Here is a 22,589-nt window from a genome sequence, read left to right on the forward strand (position 1 = left end):
TCTCAGGATTAATTGTAACTTTAAGCAGTGCTCACATTGGAAGAGAATTATCAAAACCTTGTTTTTAAAACAGATTTTTGGTGGTTGTTGCCACAAATATGGGACTTTCACATCACACCTTATTTATTGCTCACATTCCAAGAGTTTGGAAGGTTTTATTGTGGATATGGGAGTGCTAGGCTGGGGCTTTGACTCTGAACTCATTATTCTGAGCATTTTTCCTGCTTTATGCTAAGACCAATGTAGTATTTACATTAATCTTTTTATTGGAAAGTGCTACCATAAAGTGTTGGGAACTAGAAATCTTTAAAAAAAGAAATTGAAGTCTTAAAAAAACCCCTAGGATCAAATGGATGCATTGTGGTAGTTTATGGACTTAAAATATTGTGTCAGATCCCTTTTTGACCAATAAGCCCCGAGATGAGCAGCCCTGGGGTTGTGTTGTGTAGCTGTGCTCAGTGTAACTTGAATTCAGTGAAGGTTTCTGCAGGCTACCAGCACCCTCTCGTGGGCTGTGTCACTGTGATTTTGGTGCTGTTTTAGAACAGTCTTATCTTCACATTGGTAAGGCCCCATCAATATTTTTTTTGAGCTAGAAGGCTGTTTGTTAAATTAAAGCTGTCTGTTCCTGATCCAACAGCTGTGCCTATTCGTGGAAATAAAATTACTCACAGCATCCCTATCATCCTGTATCCCCCTTAGAATCAGAATCACAAAACAGTTTGGGTTAGAAGAGACCTTGAAAATGGGAGTGTGTGTATTTCACCCTACATCTGCCAGTTGTTTTCCACCCCACTGCTCGTAGTTGAGGGATTTTCCTATTTTGCAGGAGAATGCAGTCTGATGTCAGTGGGATCAACAGTGATGTTTGGAAAGGGAGTTGTTGTGTGAGGAGCCTTTTATATGGATTAAAATCAATCCCTAAAAATAAAATCATCTAAATTTAAAAAATATCTAACAAGGTGAGAACTCTGGATTTGTTTCAGGCTAAGTTGGCTGTGATAGCACACATGTTTATTTTGGTTTTCAACCATTATTTACCACATTTATGTTGACCCTCTCTTCTAGAAGGTGCAGAGATTGCAGATGGGGTTCTGCAGCATAACTGCTTGTACCCTGGGGATGTTTCTTTTGACCCCCAATATTAAGCACCTTGAGTCTTGATTTCTTTTTTTTTTTTAATTTTTTTTTCCAACCAGGAATATCCAGAATGATCTTTGCTAGGGTTACAAAAGACTTGACTCTGAGACTGTGTATTTGTAGTATGGACTATTTATTTTTAAAGCATCAGAAATTTGTCCCTTGTAAGGTCAGGAGTTGCTATTTGTAATGCACAGATTTTTAAAGAAGCAAGCAATTGACTGGATTTCCTCTTCTTGCAGGTTGCAGAATCAGCATGTGTCTCCAATAGCTAAAAAGGTAAGCACACTGTATTTGCAAACGTGGAGCAGGATTCTGTTTTCTGATTGATGCATTTGGCTCAGAACTTGGAGGAGGAGAGATTTCATCTTAATGTATTTGAACACTTATTTAGTACTTCATTGTTTTATCTATAACTTTTATGTTTGGATTTTAAATCCCTTCACAATTATCGGATCAGCAGCTTGAAAATAGAGGATATTGGTTATGAAGTTATACTACAAAAGCTTAGTTACCCTTCTGGGTGCAAATTTGTATTCAAGACATAGTAATAAAGCCAATAGGCAGAGCTGGCCTGTATGACTTGAGAGTTTGCAGAGTGTTTGAGCAAAGTTTAGTAACTGATATTGGTGGGAGAAGAGGAAATAAGCCCAAATTCTAAGTTTATCTCCTAACCCCAACCATCAGCCTACCTCTATGACTGTTTTTTTTTTCTTTTTATGAAATAGCTTCAAGACATTTGAGTCTCTTTTAACCTCCTTTAAAACTATTTTAGATTTCTCTTCCAATTAGCTATTATTTTCCTAAACACTGGATAGCTGTATCAGTTATCTTTTAAATGATGTTGAAAATACTAATTTTACTTACTGGGACGTCTGGGCTGCTCAGTTTTTCTCTCTGAATAGTTACCACTTTTGCCTCGGTAGCACATTATCAATACATTTCTGACAGTTACAGGTACTTGAGTCCTTCAGAAAAAAAAATCTTAAAAATGAGATGTTCAGTCCTAACAGTAATCTGGCAAGAAGGTTAGAGACAAAAGAATAAACCTGCAAACATCATAAGTTATTTCTAATTGGGAGCAGAGCTCTAAACTTCCTTGGTCGAGGGAACAATAGATGTAACCTCAATTATTTATGTAACAGCAGATGGTGCTGTTGGAATGGGTTTAATCACCTGAGGAATAGCTCCAAACTGACCAATAAACTCCAGTATGATATATATATCAGAGCTAGTTGATGCTAATTTATATTCATTCTTGCTGAAGTACACAAAACTAACAGGAAAATTGCTGTTGGCCTGTAATATTGTCCTTGTGCTTGAAAAATATCCAACTTGCTTGTGGGAGCAAAAAATTTAAAAAAAATCTTTAGAAGTACTTACAGAATGCAGTGTATGAGTATTTCTTCAAAGAATATGTAAAGTAAGCTGATAATAGGGGCCAAATCTATAAGTAAATGAGATTTTCAAGGGTGTTTTGGTGCATGGAGATTTTGTAAAAAAAATTATCATGCGATGCATGATGTATCTAAATATATTTTATATATATATGTAAAATAGGGGCTGCATCATGGCCTCGAGCCTTCTGCTGCCAGGGGACCTGATGGGAAGGGACTAGAGATGCCACAGCTGCAGGGTCTCTAAGCTGGGCTCACAAACCCTTCTTCACAAAACTCCATCACAAGTCATAATAATAAATCCATGGAAAAATAGCCTGGCTGTGTTCCCCTGAGCAAAGGTGGCAGAGGGGAGAATTGAGGAGATGCTGAAGTTTTCCATCATCTTGTTGTGTTGTTTCTGATGTCACCTGGGTTAGTTTACCTCTGGGATTTTGGTGGGATATGCTTGAGTTGTTCAATGTCTCTGCATCCCTGGTTCAGTGATGCAGGTGAAATGGGAGTGTTGGAGATGGGTAGATCCCAAATTCCACCTGGGAGCTGCTTTTTCTTTGGAGAGAAGGCAGCCCATTTTCTCCTGGATGCCTCAGTGGGTGTCAGATCTGTGAAATGCAAAATGTTGTGAGATTTACTGCTTCCAGCACACACATTAGCACTGAATGTCATAGTTTTGTTCTGTGTGCAGCATTTATTTCCTTGCACTTGGTTTTCAACCTGCTTTTGTCTAACCATGCAGACATCACAATATATTTAAGGATATTGAGTATTTCATTTCATACATATTACAGATTGGTTATTACAGGCTTCTTCAGCCTGGAGAAGAGAAGACAAGGCTCTGGGAGACCTCATTGCAACCTTCCAGTACCTAAAGGGGGCTTACAAAAAAGAGGGGGAGTGACTTTTCATGTGGACAAATAGTAATAAAAGAAGAGGAAATAGTTTTAAACTATAAGAGGAGAGATTTGGGTTAGAAGTTAAAGTGAAATTGTTCTCTGGGAGGGTGGTGAGGCCCAGAGAAGCTGTGGCTGTCCCATCACTGGAATTGTTCAAGAGCAAGGTTGAACAGGACTTGGAGCAGCCTGGTGTAGTGGAAGGGCTGGAAAGAGGTGAGCTTAAAGGTCCCTTCCAACTCAAACCACAGGTCTGTGATTTGGTTCTTTGGTTCCGTTTTTTATTTCCTGAAACTCTTCATGTTACACACATGTTACAGTGGATCACCAAGTTTCTCTCCCAAGTGCACTGTGTATGTTCTTTGGACAGCAGTCAAATTTTAGAGACCTTTTTCTCTCTTCAGAACTGTCATCCTTCAAGGCCTTGTCTTGGGCTCCTTCCTGAGTGTCATACCCCAGAGTCACTGCCATGGGGGGCAGAGGTTGGTAGAGTTAAGAGCTGCTTTGGGGAGGAGAGCTACAAAGGTGACCTAAAGAAGTCTCTTTTCAGTCTTCCCATCAAATTTTGTGAATCAAATCTCTCATGGGTTAGGGCAGTTAAAGTAATTATTGAAAGCAAAATCACTTTTGACTTCAAATAGCTAATGCAGCAACTCCTCCTCCAGAAGGAAGGAGAAATACACATGCTTATGTTTCTCTTTCTTGGCCGTGCTGAGCAGGTGGTGAAAATTTGAGCAGCTGAAGGAATTATGGTAAAGAGCACAGTAGTTGCAGACAGCTCTTTGCATTTTACAAACTGTGCTGTTTTCTCAAAGATGCTAAATGAATTCTCATCCCCCTGAGGGGTATTTTTTCCCTTTCTCTCTTTGTCAGTGTTGCTGTTCCTTCAAAGCTGTGTAGGCACAGCACTGGTTTGGGAAGTTGTTCTTAGATGGGGCTCATTTTTCTCCTGAGCGTGTGACTGTGGCATGACTATTGCATTGATGGCTTGTTCCTCCATGGTTAGTTCTTCTTTCTAAATTGTTTCAACTGAGCTCAAATGATCCTGTTGCTCTTTCTTCTTTCTCAGAGAAGTGGTGTCTAATAACATGGATGGTCAAGTAGAATTTCAGTTCCTTTGAAATGGGGAAGTTGGAAGCTTTTAATGTTTGGGCTTCAGACAAAAATAATTACAGTCACTCAATCTCTGCTTTCCACCACGGTCTGGAGATAGAAAAGCTGTTATCTGGGACCTGGGGAATGAGTGCCAGTGTGTAGAGCTCCTTGTTAGCACATCAGCCCAGTTCCAGTGGTGAGCTGGAGCATGTTGGGTTTGGTTAGTGAAGTACTGCTGAGTTGAAATGCCAGTGGCAATCTTTTTCAAAAAATGCCAGCCTAGATAGTTGTCAAAATATGGTGGTGCATGTAAATCATCTACCAGACATCATCTAGTGCTGTGTTCCTGATGTACTGAGAAATAAAGGTTGAGAGCAGCTGGAGGTGACTGGTCAGAGAAGTCTCATCACTGTAGTAACAGACTGAAGGAACCCTTGCCCCTGCAGGCATTCCCTGCTGGAAGGTGCTTTTTTGTCCTGTGAGGTTTAATCTGAGGGCAGGATTAAAGGGTAGCTGCAGCCCTCAGCCTGTGCTGATGATCTGTGGGATCTACAGGATCAACAGATGTTTGTTGGTCACTCAGATGTGGAAACAGGATGGTACCACATTATCCCATAATGTCACATGTTACTTTTTACTTTATGAAAAGGCTGGAGAATACCACAGGTCATGTTGGTCAGGCCCGATAGAAATCCTTGTATGGAAAATCTGTGACTAAAGTATATTTGAGATTGGTGTATTTATGTATTCCTCCTATTTCCAAATACATTCTGTGCCTTTTGAGGCAGTGTATGAAATGGAAACATGAGAAAACAGCTGTAAGGGATGCTGAGAGCATCTTGTTTCATGCACTAGGCTGTATTAATATTTCCTTGTTTTTGTCTCTCCTTGTTTCTGAGCTACAAGACTGAAGACTTTATTATTATCCTTTATTAATAACAAAATAAAATTAATTGTGCCTTTCAACACCTAGCAGTGAGGGTGTTTTTGATTTAGTCCTTCTAAGAGAACTGTCTTTCCTTGCCCCTTGTGTGTGACAAAGGGTCAGTTGTCACATGTGCCTCTGGCAGTGGCTAAGGGTGAGCTGCATCCTTCACTCCTCTGTGTTCACTGGGCTGTGCATCAGTGCACTCCAGGGTTCCAGGGGCTGCACTGGAAACACAGGAGGATGAAGCTATCTGAGAGGAAGGGTAGGGCTTTAATTGCTGCATTTAAATGCAGGAACAAAGGACTTGGTGAAGGGGTGGTGATGGTGTTGTAAACGTAGTTTTCAGGTGAGGTTTGAACCTTTTTGCTACGTGCAACTTCAGTGTTTGCACTTTGGATTCATAAGAAATCCAATTTGTTAGAAATACTTGGAGCAAGATTGATTTCCCGATGTTTTGTTTCACTTGACTTTCAAAGTTTGGAAGAAGAGGACATTTTAACAAATAGGGAACATCTCTAAAACTGCAGCTTTCTGACTTACACTATTTCCTAATAGTTCTGTGTCATCTATCAGGTTAATGGGATTTTTTTGCATATATGCTGTTCACTGCATGTAAAGTGTTGTTAGCTGCTAAATTTCCCTTTCAAGACATATTTAGGTTTTCTCTCAGTAATGAGAATAAACCAAGATAACTCTAGAGGTCTTTCACAACTCTTTTTTGCATGCAGTTTATATTCAGACAAGAAATGCAGGTTATCTCTAAGTCCTCAAGTGCTGTGTACTTCCTATAGCTAACATTGACCTAAACATCTCTCAAGCTGTCTCCTGTGGAAATAAGAGCAAATTCTGTTGTGTTGGCTGCTGCATTTTTAAGAACTTCTGATGTTCTTCCTATCTTTGGAAATACTCTACAGGAATTAAAGACTTTTAAACCAGCAGAGGATTAAAAGTGTACTTTTTCTTGGCTCCACTTAAATTAGTGTCTTGGTTTCAAAGACAGGTGTCTGCTAAGGAAGACAGGAGCCTCTTTTGAAATGAAAAATGTGAACCCCCTCCTTCCAATTTAGTAGTGTCCAAAACCTGGGGACAGGTTTGAGCATTACAATATAAAAAAGACATGGAGCTATTAGAGATTGTCCAAAGAAGGTTATGAATAAAGTGAAGCCATAGAAGGAGCAGCTGAGAGCACTTGTCTTGTTCAGCCTGGAGGAGACTGTGGGAAGACCTCGCTGTGGTCATCATCATCCCACTGTGGCCTTTGGCAGACTGGGGCTGCATCTTCCAGTCACTGATGAGCATCTCAGTTTTAGGAGGGATCTTTGGCCAGGATTTACCCAAGCAGCCCAATGCCAGGCCAGGGCCCAGGCTGCTGCTTTTAAAGGACAGTTCAAACTCGACCTAGTAAGTTGGTACCTTAAAGCCTAAATATCCCCCTCCTGTTTTCCAGACAGAAGCCGTCTCTGCCAGCCAAGGAACCAGCAAAGATATTTCACAATGGATGTAGACGATGAAGAAAACATGAGTAAGATGTGTTTATTTGCATAGTAATAACTCTAATCGTTTCTGAAAATAATTTATTCTCCCAGGCACAGGATGCAAAGAAACTTCAGATGCAGAAATGACAATGGTTTAAAACGTAGTAAAGAAGAACTAATTGGAGCTTTTGCATTAACAATATTTTAAGTATGTTAATATGGTTATACCTTCTGTATTATACTTTATATTTTTCTTACAGCAGCTGACTAATCAAAATATTTCCCTGTCTTGAACCAGAAGTGAAGAATGGAGAGATAATATCAGTAGAGCCCAAGCCAGGTTAAGTACCAGTAAGGAATGAGGGGTAAGATGAAGGAGATGGAGTTGAAGAGAATAATATAAAGGAGGGAGAAAAGAAGAAAGGAAAAAGCCAAGTAGGAGCTGGAAAAGCTCTGTGTAGGTTTTACATGGGTGGATTATTCTCTTTAGATGCTGATTGTCCCAACCCTGAGCTACTGAATTATTCAAGTGATTTTAAAGGACATATAAATCACAAATAAAGTGGTCATCTTGATGCACCCAAATGTGTGAGACTGCTAACTCTGGGGTATAATTAAGATCCAATAACTTATGAGAAAAGCATTATCATTGAACCATTCTACAATATTTTTGCTCTTACTTGCTTTTCAGCTGTCTTTTTTTTTTTTTTTGGTGACTCAGAGGATTGTTCTGTTGTGGCTGTGCTATGCCTGACTGTAAATAATCGTACATTATGTTTTAACAAATGTGCTTCTTTTTCCCTCAAGTGACAGTGGCTAAAGAGTGCATCTGGCAAAGGTGACAAAGCACAGCAATAGCTTTGGAGCAGAAGAGTTGTAGTTCAGTCTGGAGGAGTTACAGAACTATTTTAGAGGGAGATGAGGAAGTTTTAGTGTTAAAATAAACCAATCAAACCCAAAACAAACATCCTCCCCCTCCAAAAAAAAAAAAACCCCAAACCAAAGTGAAAAGTATTGCCTGAACTAGAATTAATATTTTTTCTTTAGTGAAACAGTGAACTCAACTGCAATATGCTTGGTATAATTTTCTTCTCCTTGATATATAAGAAGTTACTACAAATTGATATTTTAACTGTTTCTAAAGTTGAGTTCCCTACAGAGGCCTTCTAAAGGTGTAATTGGATAATTCTCATAATATTTTTGATGAAACATCCCTTTTCTCAATAATGGTATAGCTGAGCATGAATAGAAGGTGCCTTCCTGAGCTGGAGAATTACAATCTCTTTAATTGAGAAAAACACTAAATTTTTGCTTGCTTCTGGGTTTGTGTGTTAGTGCCTCAATATGGGAAACCATTCAAGGAATTTGTTATTTTGTCAGGAACTTGGCTCCATGGAACTGTTTAGGGAATGCATTTGTATAACTTCAGTTCTGAGATGTCAGAACCTTGGCTGAGCCCAGTTCATGTAAAGTACAAGATGATCTTCCTTTTTGTGCCCATGCAAACATCATGAATTTGAAATGTTAAATCATCTCATTTGGGGGATCAGAAATCAAAGTTTAAATTCTTAAGTTCTTTACTTTGATTTGTGTAGAGCTATGTTTTTTAACCTTTTATCTCTTTTATAGCTCTTAAAATTGTGAAGTGGCATATTAGAAGTTACCTATTAAATATTTTATTATTTTATGTAACTGCTTTTGGGGAAAGGTTCTTAAAGGAAAGGAAGGTGAGCTATGCAGTCTTTGCAGCCTGTGGTTGCATAACAAGAATTCCTCTGCAGAAGCCAGAATTAAGGGGATTTGGTTTTTTTGGTTCAGATGAAATATAAGACAGTGATGATGTCTTACATTAATAAATTAATATCCCTGAGAAACCATTGTTTCAGACTTCAATTTTTAGTGTTTTCATTCTTTATCCTTTGGTCATTGAGATGCTACAAGATATTTGGGGAAAGAGATGGTTATTTAGAATGTTTTTATTTGTTTTCTGTTGCTTTGCAAGGTTGGTGTGTCTGCAGCACTGTGAACACTTGGAACACAAGCATGTGACTCTCCTGACCTTTCTTTTTCATCTGTTTGCTCCTTTTTCTGCAAGATGCTCTGAAGAGAGCACGTGTTTTTTTTCTGCTTATTTTTAAATGAAAAAAATGACTTATTTAGAATTTCCCCAGGCCACTAGATGAGAGCAGCCATGTAAGGGGTAGCTGGAACCATGTTTTGGTTCAGTTAAGACTCATCTAAATTTAATTAATTGTGTTCCAGATAAGACAGAGCTGGAGGGGGGGAGTGTTGTCTCTCAGCAAGCAGGTAATGGAAGGTCCCCAATGGATAAAGCATCTTAAGGGCAGATGCTTTTTAATTACAGGGAATAAACACAAAAATAAACCAACATGTCCAGACAGAAGATTTATTTTTTTTACTGGCATGAAAAGTTCCCATATCTTTTTCCTACTTTGAGTGTTCTTGGATTTGTAAGCATTCAAATGAAATCTGGAGGGCAGGACTGTCCTTCTGCTGAAGTGTCAGCTATGATTTTTTACTAAGGTTGCCTCCACAGACATAGGCTGCCAGCTATTTTTAATGGCTAGAAAATACACCAATCTCATGAAAAATATCCACTTTTTAAATCATGGATTGTATAAATGTTTAAGAAAACTGGATCTCAATCATCAAGTGTTTCTGTATGTGTTAATGCTGCTTTAAAGACCTAAATACACAGCAGACGTGATGGACTGCAAAGGGCTCTCTAAAAATTGAAAAATTGAATTTAAAGATTGGAAATATTTGAGATGTCATGCACAACATGGAGTGTTTAGTATTAGAACCATCAAACTTTAAAAAACAGCAAATAAACCCCAGGAGATGCAGTAAGAGTAGCAGGTGGAGGATCAAAGAAAGCAATGGGAGATGTTTTCATGCCAGTTGTAATGAAGTGATGAAGCACTTTGCTCAAGACATCGTGGATGCCATGGCTTTATGGGACCTTTAAAATCCATTAGAAAATTGTTTTTGAGGGGGGAAAAAAACGCACATGGGAGAGCCCAGAGCTGCGAGGCTGTCCTGGGGAGGATCACTGTGTCCCTGTCCTGCTGTGATACCCTCTCCTGGCTTTTGGTGGTGGCCCTGTCACACGTGGGGAACTGGGCATGGGAGGAAGAACCAGGAGGGTCATTGTTAACTTCCCTGGAAGGGGTGGCACACCTGAAAGAGGTATCCAGGGAGGGGCTGGGCTGGAGGAGTTACTCCATGTCTGAACATGGACAAGATTAGAGGTGACATCTCTGACTTGAGCAGGTTTTGTTTTGACTAATATTCCCAAGCCCTCAGGTAATTAGAGGGCCTCAGCACTGCTGGGCTGGACAAGCTGACAAAAGGACCAAAAGCACACCCTTGGTCTGAGAGAGGGGGAACTTGTCCTTGCAGTCCAGTAACTCTGTGAGTTTAAACAAGTATAGGTCCTTTTTTTGCACAAAAAGTCTTTCACTTTGCATCACAAACTTGGATTTGGGTCATCTTCACAGTTACGTCCTTTCCTGGTCTCTTGGTTTGACTCAGGATCAGCTCCCTACATTTTTTCTCTCCAAGTTTCTTCCACTCTGCAGATTCTCCAAAGCTAACAAAGCCTAGTAGCTCTCAGGAATAGTTTTCTTCCCTTCTCTCTTAATGAGACAAGGTAAGCCTGTGGGTTTATTTCCTGCTCCCTACAAGTCCCTCCTCTCTGTCAGGACATTGTTTCCCCTGCCTGACAAAGGAGTTCCTCCAGCTGCCATGCTTATATGCAGAAGTTTTTCTCTTTGATGTTTGGTTGGAGTCTAATCATCTCCTGTTTTCCTTCTCTGGTTTCCACAGGCACTGGTAATGGTTTTCATATAAACAGAAATGAAGCCAAAGACCATTAATTAGTCTTAACTCAATGATTTCTGCTTATCCTGAAAGTCTTGGTGGGTAATAACAAATACCTGGTGTCACCAGGAAGGGCAGTGTTCCAGAAATGATGTTTTAGATGAGATGTAAGAAACTCACTGTAAAGAAAGATTTAAAAGTTTTCTTAATTGTCCTTAGATTCCTCCACCATAAATATATATTTTTATAAAGAACATGTGCATGAACACTGTGTATTGACAGTTGTGGCCCTGTAGCCTTCATTCTCCAGGCAATATGTTTGTTGCTGAACAAGAGATACTTGATTAAATCTAACAGATTTCTAGCAATGAAATGCTTCAGAATTTCAATTTTTGACTGAATTTTATTGGCTTAATTGCATGATCAGTACTGTACAATTCTTTGTTGTGCTGCTGTGATTTAATGAAATGTTGTTCCTATTTTGGCTTTTTCTTTTGATCTTTTTTTTTCCCTTCCCTTTTTTTCTCTTCGAGCACCGAAAGGAGTAACCTATCGAGCTTTTGCTGGAGGATGTTATAAATGAAAATTTAGTAACCATTCCATCAGCTTTGTAACCTGGGCGAAGTGATGTGTGCATGGTAGGGGATTCTTAGGGAAGACTGGAATTTGTCACTGTGAAAGAGAGCTTCCACCTGGTTTGCTCTAATTTCAGTGACCATTTACCACCTTGGATCAGTGTGGATGTAATACAGATATACTGAAGGTTTGGAACAGGAGAGTTAAAAATACATGATCTATTACATTTGCCTTTTCATTCATAAATGCCAGTAGAAAGCACAAGTAGTTATTTTCCTTAATTTCTTTATCAGGGTGAAAATGAGGTCTTTGAACTTAAAGCAAATTTAATTCCTTATATATAGCTCTGACATATCATTACCCCAACTTATATTTTTGAAACCAAAACATTAAATTGATATTATATTGTCTTCCCTGCCCTCTCATTAAAATATCACTGTGAGTGTGCAGGTTTTTGTCACACTTCTATTGAACATAGCCTTAGAGAGGAGCTCTAGTCATTTTTGTGCTTGTAACTCCATGACAGCAGTTTTCTCGACAAGGAATTGTGCTTGTAGATAAGAGATTTTTTTAATAGAAGACTGTGTGGAAATATACAGTCTTGTGGTCCTGCTGGCACAGTGGGCAGCTGTAGTTCTGAGAAAATTGGGATCTGGTGAAGTGAATGTTTAGGAAAAAGAAAAAAAAAAAAAGCACTGAATTTGAAAAATATGGAATAGCTAGGAATAGGCATTCAAATAGTTCAGTCATGGTACCTACCAAAGAGCTGCCTAATTTTTCATTGCACTGAACAAAGGTTTTTTTAATGTAGTTTTTCAATTTAAGCAACTAAAATCACTGCAGGGAAAAAAATAACATGACTAAACTGATAATAAAATAGGATTAAATATCTGACTCAGAGTTGTGCTGTTAGGTGTCAATTTTTACTTTGCTAATGGTAACTTTGTTTTGTGGGCGTATGTTGCTATAGCTTATATTGTTGATTTAAAGCATTTTTGAGGTAAATATAACTCAAAAGTTTTGTTCCAGCATAATTAAAATGAAAAAAAAGAAGTTGTAGTGATTTTTGCTGTGCAGTTGTATCAAGTGTGTGGTTTGAAGATTGCATGTGTTATTTGTTGGATTATTGAGGTGTTGCGTTACATTATCATCATCCCCGGTTGTATCGCAAAAATATTTAACTTGCGAGCACACATCACTTAACCAGTTACAAAGAGAGATAAAGGAATCTATAAATTTTGCATTTACAAGGTCCTGCACCGAAGGCATTGTAAGTTACTCTTTCTGGGCACCGCAGGTTCGAGCAGCACCGACATTAAAGAAAACCGCAATGTGGACAACGTTCCCCCCAAGGACAGCGCCGGGCAGGGGCCCGGGGAGGGGACCCCGCTCTCCAACGGCGGTGGCAGCAGCAGCAGGAAGAGACCTCTGGAGGAGGGCAACAATTCCAAATTCCGCCCCAAGAAGAGGAAGAAAACGCCCGGCCCCGTTCTGCCAAAGAACGCCCTGATGCAGCTGAACGAGATTAAACCCGGTTTACAGTACAAGCTGCTCTCCCAGACGGGGCCGGTCCACGCGCCCATGTTTGTGATGGCAGTGGAAGTCAATGGGCAGGTGTTTGAGGGGTCTGGCCCAACAAAAAAGAAAGCCAAGCTTCACGCCGCCGAAAAGGCCCTGCGCTCCTTCGTGCAGTTCCCCAACGCCTCGGAAGCCCACCTGGCCATGGGCAGGACTCTGTCAGTCAACACAGACTTCACGTCCGACCAAGCCGATTTCCCGGACACCCTTTTCAACGGCTTTGAGACCCCCGTCCCTTCTGACGCTTCCTTTTACCTGGGCTCCAACGGGGACGGCTCCTTTGGCTCCGGCGGGGACTACGGATTGCCATCGTCCGCCGTGGCCAGCAGCCTGTCCCAGTCCCCTCTGCCCCCGCCCTCCCCCTACCCCACGGCCAGCGGGAAGAACCCCGTGATGATCCTCAACGAGCTGCGGCCCGGCCTCAAGTACGAGTTCCTGTCGGAGAGCGGGGAGAGCCACGCCAAAAACTTCGTCATGGCCGTGGCCGTGGACGGGCAGACTTTCGAAGGCTCGGGAAGGAATAAAAAGCTGGCAAAAGCTCGGGCTGCTCAGTCAGCCCTGGCATCCCTGTTTAACATGCAGCTGGACCAGACTCCATCTCGCCAGCCCATTCCCAGCGAGGGGCTCCAGTTACACCTGCCACAGGTGAGAAACCCTTTGGGGCTTGTTGGTAGCTTTGGGTGACGGCCAGGAGGAGTCACGTGTATTGAATCAGTTTGAACAGCATTTCTGCTTCTGTAGAAATGTGTACATCTATATATATATACATATCTGTGTATGTGTATATGTATTAGGTGATTTATACAGTTAAAGCTGCTGACAATCTCTGTTCTCTTGCACAGAGAAGAGGTTTTGTTTCTGATGCTTTCAGCCTTGATGGTGTTGTGTAAGAGAGCACCAGTGCCAGGTTGAATTACGGTTTGTGCTGGGTAAAGACTGAATCACATCTTGCTCATCTCAGGCAGCAAGACTTAGATGGAGTTCAAGTGACAATTACTGCTTTAAGTGAAGTTATTATTTAATACAACTGTTGTTAGCAGAGAAGAAAATAATTCTCTCCTGCAAACAGAAGTTGTTGCAAGTCAAGGTCAGGTTAAGTGAGGCTGTTGCAACTGCCACTGATTTCCAGGGTGTGAGCACATTGCATGTGCATGAATCCAGGATGTGTGGTTAAATGGCTATCATCTGAAAGGCTGTGCTCTAGGCAAATGAATTAATATGTGTATGGAAGTTACTTAGGCAAGTAAATCTGGCTGAGAAATAATTTAAATCAAAGGTAGGGAAAGTATCCAATGTACCGGACACAAATCAGAAATTCAAAGTCACTAGAATCGAGTAATTTTGAATTTTTTTTTAATACAGAAAAATTCTCCCCTCTTTTCTTGTTTATGTTTCTTCCCAGTCAAACTATACTGATGATTGTTTGACTACAGTCTTTCTGCTGCATTTCTTGGGTCTTTTTAATGAAATATATGCCCATCTAAACTAAAATATTTGTCTGTAAATTCATTTCCAACTTTGTTTATTATGAGAATTTCAAAGCTTTGACCTTTTCTATCTCAAAACCATTGTTCTAGATTTCATTAAAATTCTAACATACTGTTCTTTTTTGATAATGTGGGGTCAAAGAGTGTAAGAAAATGTGGCTATTTTAAGTACGTTGTTTCTGCAAAATATATGGACATGATGCATATTTTATAACTTTCTATATGGTTTCATTTTAATGTTGCACCATTATTGTGTTACTGATGAATGTTTGCTTTGTTTTCAAATCCAAGATCATGCTTGGGTAGTTACAATTTCTTCAGTAGACTCAGTGATTTCAGACTGCATTCTCTGCTTTTAAAAGTAGATTTGACCCCAGACACCAAAAAAAAATGCACTACTAGTAATTAATGTATTAATAGTTCTTGCATCAGTAACATGGTGAAAACTGGAATTGGAAGAGGGAAGTGTGAAAAACCCAAGCTGAGCTAGAAAGATGTTACATGGGTGCTGCCTCATTTAGACCTAATTTCAAGTAATTTTTTTATTCGGGGCCTTTTGATCAGCTTGTCATCAGGATGTCATCAAGCATTTCACTGTGTTGCTTTGCTTTGAATTATAATTAGCTGTTATTGGAATGACGTTGGGTCTTTTATTAAAATTAGTGGTTTTGGTCTGGTATGTATTTAAGGATTTAAGCATTTGTGATGTTTTCAGGTCCTGCTTGATTTATCTTTTTTTAGAAGTCTTTGAGTTGTTTAATTATTTTAGACATTGTTTACTGTGTAAGAAGGTGTTAAATTCAGAGATAATCCTAAGGTGGGTGAAATCACAAAGACTGGAGAGTGCAGGAATGATGTAAATGAAGATAGGATTTGATACAACCAGTGGACAAAATAAAATGTTGATCAGATTGGAAATAATGAAAGCTAGAAATATGTGAGGCGAGGAAAAACTCAAATACCAATTGCTTAGGAGAAATCAAAGTAGTGTGGTTGTGCCAGTGAAGATGTTGGAACTGACTGCTTGGGTGGCACGTCCAAACCTGCCTGTAGCTTATTTGTAGTGAGAAGAATGGAGCTGAGAGATGTTCCCTGTAGTGGTGGTGGTGGTGAGTATGGCTGGATGTCTGTCTGTGACCCCAACAGATCTCCTGAGAGCTGCAGGTACCCCAAAGAGAGTTAAATGCAGAAACACACGTGCAAAGTATCAAATGGTGCAGGAGGGTTGCTGCAATCAAAAATTGAGTGTTGTGAAATGGGTGTGAGAATAATCTTATGGTCTGTACAGGGGGTTATCGAGGTGCTGTGATGTGGTTCAATTCAAGCTTGTCTGCTTGCTCACAGCTTGGTCTATTGTCAGGGGTGAAGGAAGGTTCCCTGCAGTGGGGAGCATCTCTGTGCTGAGAAAGTGAGTTAAGCTCAGGAACACACTCAACATGTGCCTCAGAGTGGGTAAAAATGTCCCACTGAAAAACTCAGCAGTTGTGCATTTAGCACCTTGGCAGTGGATGTGTTGGTATTGAATAGATTGTCACACTTGCATTAGAGGTGCTTGCCTCTCCAAAACAAAGATTATATTTTTGTGGTTAGCTCTGCTTTGTGAACTGATTAGAAAAATTATAGAATCACAAAATGGCTTGTGTTGAAGAAACCTTAAGTATTATCTTATTCCCACCCCTTGCCATGGGCACAGGCACCTTCCACTCTTCCAGGTTGCTCCAAGCCCTGTCCAGCCTGCCTTTGAACACTTCCAAGGATGGGACAGCCACAGCTTCTCAGTGTGATGGCCTCACCACCCTCTCAGGGAAGAATTTCTTCCCAATATCCCATCTAGTGCTGCCCTTTGTCAGTAGGAAGGAATTCCCTCTTCTTAATTCCAGGCCCTTGCCTGAAGTTCCTCTCCAGCCCTCCTGGAGCCCCTTCAGGCACTGGAAGGTCTCTAAGGTTTCACTGGATCCTTCTCTCCCCCCAGCTCTCCCAGCCTGTCTCCAGAGCAGAGAGGCTCCAGCCCTTGGACCATCTTGGTGGCCTTCTCTGGAGGGGTCTCACACCTCTGTCAGAGATGGCACGATGCTGTCCCTGAAGGAAGTTCTCAGGCCAGTACCAAATCCTCTGGAGTAAAATTGAGCAAGGATCATACTGGTGGCAGTAATTGCCCAGTATATGCCTTAAACCTTCAGCAGTCTAGGCTGCTGGTGTCACTCCAGGAAAAGTTTTCTATCAGACAGTGGGATCCTCCTGGTTGGAGATATCACCTCTTCAGGTCACTAATGGCTTATGTTAGAAAGCTGATATGGAAGTTTTCCTAATGTTATTTCCCCAAACTGTTTATTTAAAAAGATAACTGATTAGTCAAGGTGTGCAGAGAAATCGTCCACATTGAAGTTTAAATACAGTTATTTAAACTAGAAAGCTTGAGAGAAAGCAAGTTGATCTACACAAATGAGCAGTGTAGCTGCAAATGAGATCAGTTTGAAAAACATCACTTAGAGTATTTTTAATCATTTACCTAATTCAATTTATCCTTTCTGTTGTTGTGGACAGACATTGAAACAAAACATTAAACAGGAGAAATGAGGTGAGAACTAGTACTGAATGGCTACTTGATGTGCTTTTTTAGTCCTGGTTCAACCTGGGATGAGGGGAAGTATAAAAATTTATTCAATTATATAAAACATACACAAGTAATTATGAACATGATTGGAGATTTGGGAAAGCTGCTTCTGGAGAGGAATTCTAGGCAGTTCACTGCAATGGATTGCTTAGTGTATACAGGAGAATAAGAATGTGATGGATTCAGACCTGAGAAAAAGATATTATTGAATATGGAAATATCATGAATCATATTTTGGAGTAATTGCTGTGGAATTGGAAGAAATAGACAAGATGCATAAGCAGTGAAAGGCTCTACAATCAGGCAGAAGTTTCTTTAAATAATTACAGGAAACTTCTCTGAATTGTGTGTGCTGGTCACTGTTAAAGGGGAGGATCAGGTTGATTTTACCTGCAGTGGGAAGTTCACATAAGCCATAAACTGTGAAGATAAGAAAAACAAAAGAAACCAAGGGAGAACATTTCTACTCCCTGGAGATCCAAGGAGAGCACAAAGGACTGAGACATCTTGGGCCAGTTCCTGTGAGAGCTGTGAGCTATTGCTGCTGCCTTTCCCACCCTTCAGGGGGTCACCTGCATTCATCTTGGGTGGTCTCTATGGCTTTCCAAGGTCTTCCTTCAGCTCCAGATTGACCTGAACTTCATCAGCTCCAGAATATTTTCAAGTGTGAATGATCCAGGGTGGTTGTGCTACAACATTGCTGCAACAGCTGTGTTTAACCAAAACCAGTCTGTGCAGAAAAGGAGTGGATTCACTGCGACTTCATTAGAGAAGGGAACAACACACCCAAAATAACTGGGAGCTCACATGCCTTACTGAACCAACTGTCAGCTATTTTAGGTCTTTCCTTTTTTGAATTACTCAACTTGGAATAATGATTTAATGCAGGAGCGGGGGTAGTGAAACTGTGTGTGAGATCTTAGAGCATTCACAGGGAAGGTGAGACATGAGTTCAATTTCTGTTCCAATTAATGTTTATTCATATGAAAGGCAGTAGAGTCAGAATGTGATGTGAAAGATCCCTACTCAGGCCACTCAGCAAGCCCTGGGCTTGCTGTGGAAACAGCTTCAAGTCCAAGGTTTGGAGATGATAATTCTTGTAATTCCATGGGGGATTATTCTTAAAGACCAAAATCTTAGTGACTACATCTGTAGGCATTTAACAGTGTTTATTCCTCACTGCTCAGCTGTTGTCATGCAATAATTTGTATATCAAATAGAAATAACAAATCTTAATTATATCTGCCTGTTTTCTGGCAGTGATTTTTTTATTTTCCTCCTCTCCAGTTCATTCTGGATTGTTTGCATCTCCAAGGTTCATTTTGTCTTGTTTGAGTTCTGCTTAGTCCTTCTTATGAGTCCTCCCCAGTGTCTGGCTTGGATGCAAGTTCATCCAAGCATTTTTAGGTTTCCTTGCCAGCAGCTTAGTTCCAAGCTCCATCCCGTTCTGCTGTGCCAACTTCCATCGTCCTGGAGGAACTCACTGGGTTCTCCTTTGTTTTCCCAACACCACAGTTTCCTCTGCTTTGCTTGTTAAGTGAAGAAAAGGATCCCTGTGGGAAAAGCTGATGGATCCAGCCTGTATGCAGGCTTACTACCCAGCTGCTGTTCAGGGAGCCTTTTGTCAGTGGTATTAGCAGGCAAGGTGGCCGTGGATTCCTTCCTAAAAATACATGGCAGGTTCAGTTCCCAGTGTTGGGGAACACTCCTCCAGGCACCACCCACCACCACTTTTTTTTTTTTTTTTTTAAGAAAAGGTGAATCACGTAGTTCTCTGGGTGCCAAGCCTTTTCTAGCAGGTTTGAAGTGTCCATTAGGCATAGAATCATAGCACAGTTTGGGTTGGAAGTGACCTGAAACACTTCCTGTCTGGAATAATGTTTCTGTAGTATCTATATTCCATCACAAAGTTATTCAGCATGATCTTATGATGTACTGCACATCATAGTGTAGGATAGAGCAGAAAATACATGGATTACAGAAATGAGAGCATAAAATTTGCAACTGGGAAGCAAGTATCCATTGCTATGCAGTGAGGCTAGTGATAAAACACTGGAATGGGGACTCTGTGCCTTGGCATACACTAATCTGCCCTGATGGCTGCAGGGAGTTTAATAATTTAAGCCTTTTCTGTATTAATTTTCCATTTCTAAGACCAGGGTGATTCTAAAAATGCTCAATTATTTGCCTTTTGTATATTTACCTTAAAGTTCAACTTCCTGCATTAGGTAAGTGCTAGGACAATTAAATGCAGATTTCGTGCTGTATGGTTGTGGTGCTGGCAGAACATGGACCATAACCCAATTTTGGGTCCAGCAACAAAAAGGCTGTGCTTGAAAATCAGTGCCTGACTAGACATGTTCATGAGCTCTGAGCTAAATTGCATTCCTGAAAAATACATGGAGTTTCTGAGTTGCAGTCCATTCAAATGTTTCAAGAAAATCTGCAGTGTCAAGAGTCTTCTGATTGTACAAGTGGAGCGATTGCAATACACGGGTGAAGCTGGTGCAGCTGGAACCTGACTGCTGGTCACTGTTTTCTGTCAGGCTCTGTGATCCTAACACCCAAGCTTTAGTTATTTCTTGGCTGCTAAAGCTTTTCCAAAAGGAAGTTAACATTGAGAGCACGTCCACATCATTTCTAGGCTGTTGGTTCTCATGAGCCTTGTTAAGGAAATGGGAGTGAATGGGGCTGGTGGTCTCCAAACCTTTTTCTTTTCTTTTTTTTCTATTTTGTTTTTTTCTTTCACCTTTTTCCTTTGGGCATCTAACATTTGTATCACAGAATGGTTTGGGTTGGAAGGGACCTTAAAGCTCATCCAGTCCCACCCCCTGCCATGGGCAGGGACACTTTGCACTATCCCAGGTTTCTCCAAACCCTGTCCAACCTGGCCTGGAACACTTCCAGGGATGGAGCAGCCACAGCTTCTCTGTTCCAGTGCCTCACTCAACATCTGAATGGTGCTGGTGGGTGTGACACAATACCTGTGTCTTTGTGGTGTGTGAAGCTGTGGGCCAGGTGTGCACACCTAGAACATCTCAGATGCTGCTGGTTGACAACACATGGTTGCCTTGGCTTCAGTTTCTTTTCAGGTCGTCTTGACTCATTTTTTCTAGCAGTTACAGTTCCAGCTGCCTTGAAAACTGCAGGTGAGATTAGCTGCAGTGCTGAACTGGATTGTCTGTCAGCAGGAGCAGGATTGCTGTTTTGAAGTTTTCCTTCCTTTTAGAAGTTAGCCCCACTTATAGACTGACTCCAAGTAACTGCTCAAGTTTTCCTGAAAGACAAAATCTTTCCTAATTTTGACATAGCTTATTTGGGATTATACACTAATATTTTCTATTCCTAACTTTGTATAAGCCTTGTAAAAATAGGACATAGGAAGCATTAAATTAGGGTTGAAAACAAAATTGCCCTTTTTATGTAATAGTTAGATAAGGAATGAGCTTGTTATAAAAGGTTCATTTGAGGGGCATGGATTTTTACTTCAATCTTATTGTCAGGCTCAATGGTGAGGATACTGAAATGATGTGTTTTGAGGTTTGAGCATGAGAGTATAGACTTATCTGTCTATCCAGTTGTTCTCCCAAGGCTCAAATGTTCATCAGGATCATGAGCATTGGGTACTTCAGTGCTTGAGTTAGCATTGTCTAACCTTGTTTTGATAGACATGGAGCACTCATAGCTCTGCTTCCACATGCAAGGGATGCCTAAATGTCAATTTTTAAAGTGAACAATAAAAACTCACTTCATTTGCTTTGCCCAGTCATTTAGAAGTGTAAGTCTTTATAACTTAATGCTCCTGTAATTTAAAAATTATTTTTTATTTTTTTAATGTGCATTTCTGTGTGGTTCTACAGGTATTAGCTGATGCTGTTGCACGCTTGGTTGTAGATAAATTCAGTGATTTGACAGAAAATTTCTCATCTCCACATGCACGTCGGAAAGTCCTTGCTGGAATTGTCATGACAACAGGTAAATTAAAAAAAAAAAAGTAGTATTTTGAATGCTTAAATATGAGAGCTCTGTTTGCATCCATTAAACTAACTTTTTTGAGTCAACCACTATTGAAATGTATTTTTACTGTTTAATCTTGAAGGTGGACTAAATACAGTAATTAAATCTCAGGTACCTACAGCAAAATTAGACCTGCAAATACTTCTTTTTCCACAGAGTTCCTGTCCTCTGCCTGAGACATCTGAGTAGCTCACAGAATGTAGGTTTTCAAGTTAATTGTGAAACTTCGGGAAAATAAATAAAATCTCCCATTGGTATTCCTGGTTTGGGCACGTTATGTAAGAATTATGCTTCTTTCCAAGGTTTTAAGATTTTGCACTTTGTTCTTCTTGCTACATTTTATTCTTAGTGGTCTGTGTCAGTCACTTCAGTAAAAATATCTGAAGACAGCAGTTTGTGTTTTGTCAGATGGCAGTGGTGTGCCCCTGTCAGCAGTGGCTCCCTGGGTGCTGACACGAGATCTCTGCTTATCCAAATCACCCAAAACAGTGAAGTTCTGCCCTAAACTCATCTATGACCATGCTGCTGCTAAGTTTTCCTCACCTTAAGGTTTATCTTGGTCTTCAATCCATGTGAGCCCTTGGTGGAATGTTCATTTTGAGGCTGTCCCAGCTGTGTCCCCTCCTGATCTCTTGCTCTCCCACTCACACAGGCTCTTGGGGGCTTTGGGTAGCCCTGATGCTCCTCAAGCAACAGCTAGACCTCCATGTGGTAATAACTCTGCTGTAGTTTTGTTTGTTTTGTGATATTTATTGTGTTTTGTGATATTTAACAGACTTCTTATGCTATTTACAGCCCTGTATGTAACCCAGAAGAATCATGTGCCAAAGAATTAACTAACATGTGAATGCCTTTTGATTAACTGAAGAAATAGCTTTACACAGAAGAAGAAAATATCTTCCCATGAATGCATGTCTGGGGAATCCCTGGAATTAAATGATCCCCTTGTGTTACAGCTTGGTGTTTTTCCTCCAGCCCTGTGGGCAGGAGGGCTCACCTGGGCTCAGGTTCATTTTCACTTGTTGGGCTTATTTTTATCCCTGAGTGTTCTGCTAAGTGGCATTTTGACCTGTCTGTCTTGGTCCTTCATTCAGCTGGGTTTTCTGAGTGATTAAAGGCAGCTCTCTATATAGAAAACTCCCACCCTATGTACTTTTCAAGTTCTATTGCATGAGATGGTTTAATATCAAGAACTACACATTATACTGGTAATCTTTACAGTGATTTAAACATTTACATCTCTTTTTTCCCTAGTCTTACCTTTCCTACTGTTGGCTCAATATCCTTCCATAACATGTTGCTGCTTTAATAAACCAATGCCTTTCAGGTTTCTAAGGTGGCTGTGAATATCTGCATAGGTGGCAAGAAGGTACAGCTCAAAGTTTCTGGCTGCTTCAGTCTCAGGATAAAAAGCACTTTGGATCTTGGGCTTTAATAATTCTTCTTGAGGTAGCACTTTTCACCTGCAGGTTTTCATTTTTTAACTTGTCTGAACTCCAACATGAAGAGAGTAATTCTCTCTGCAGTAAGAACCACTGACAGTGCTGGT

At 40.5% G+C, this 22,589-nt stretch overlaps 1 protein-coding gene across 1 annotated transcript in view; it reads left to right on the plus strand.

Moving 5' to 3' along the window:
* Positions 1-22,589, plus strand: part of ADARB1 (adenosine deaminase RNA specific B1) — a 60,640-nt gene that overhangs the window by 17,042 nt on the left and 21,009 nt on the right. The window contains exons 2-5 of the mRNA XM_014891705.2: positions 1,383-1,419; positions 6,898-6,972; positions 12,642-13,567; positions 20,884-20,998. Coding sequence (XP_014747191.1) covers positions 6,945-6,972; positions 12,642-13,567; positions 20,884-20,998 — 1,069 coding nt within the window. The 5' untranslated portion in view covers positions 1,383-1,419; positions 6,898-6,944. The remainder of the gene's footprint in view (positions 1-1,382; positions 1,420-6,897; positions 6,973-12,641; positions 13,568-20,883; positions 20,999-22,589) is intronic.

This window comes from Sturnus vulgaris, chromosome 7, assembly GCF_052056855.1.
Source record: "Sturnus vulgaris isolate bStuVul1 chromosome 7, bStuVul1.hap1, whole genome shotgun sequence".
Taxonomy (NCBI): domain Eukaryota; kingdom Metazoa; phylum Chordata; class Aves; order Passeriformes; family Sturnidae; genus Sturnus; species Sturnus vulgaris.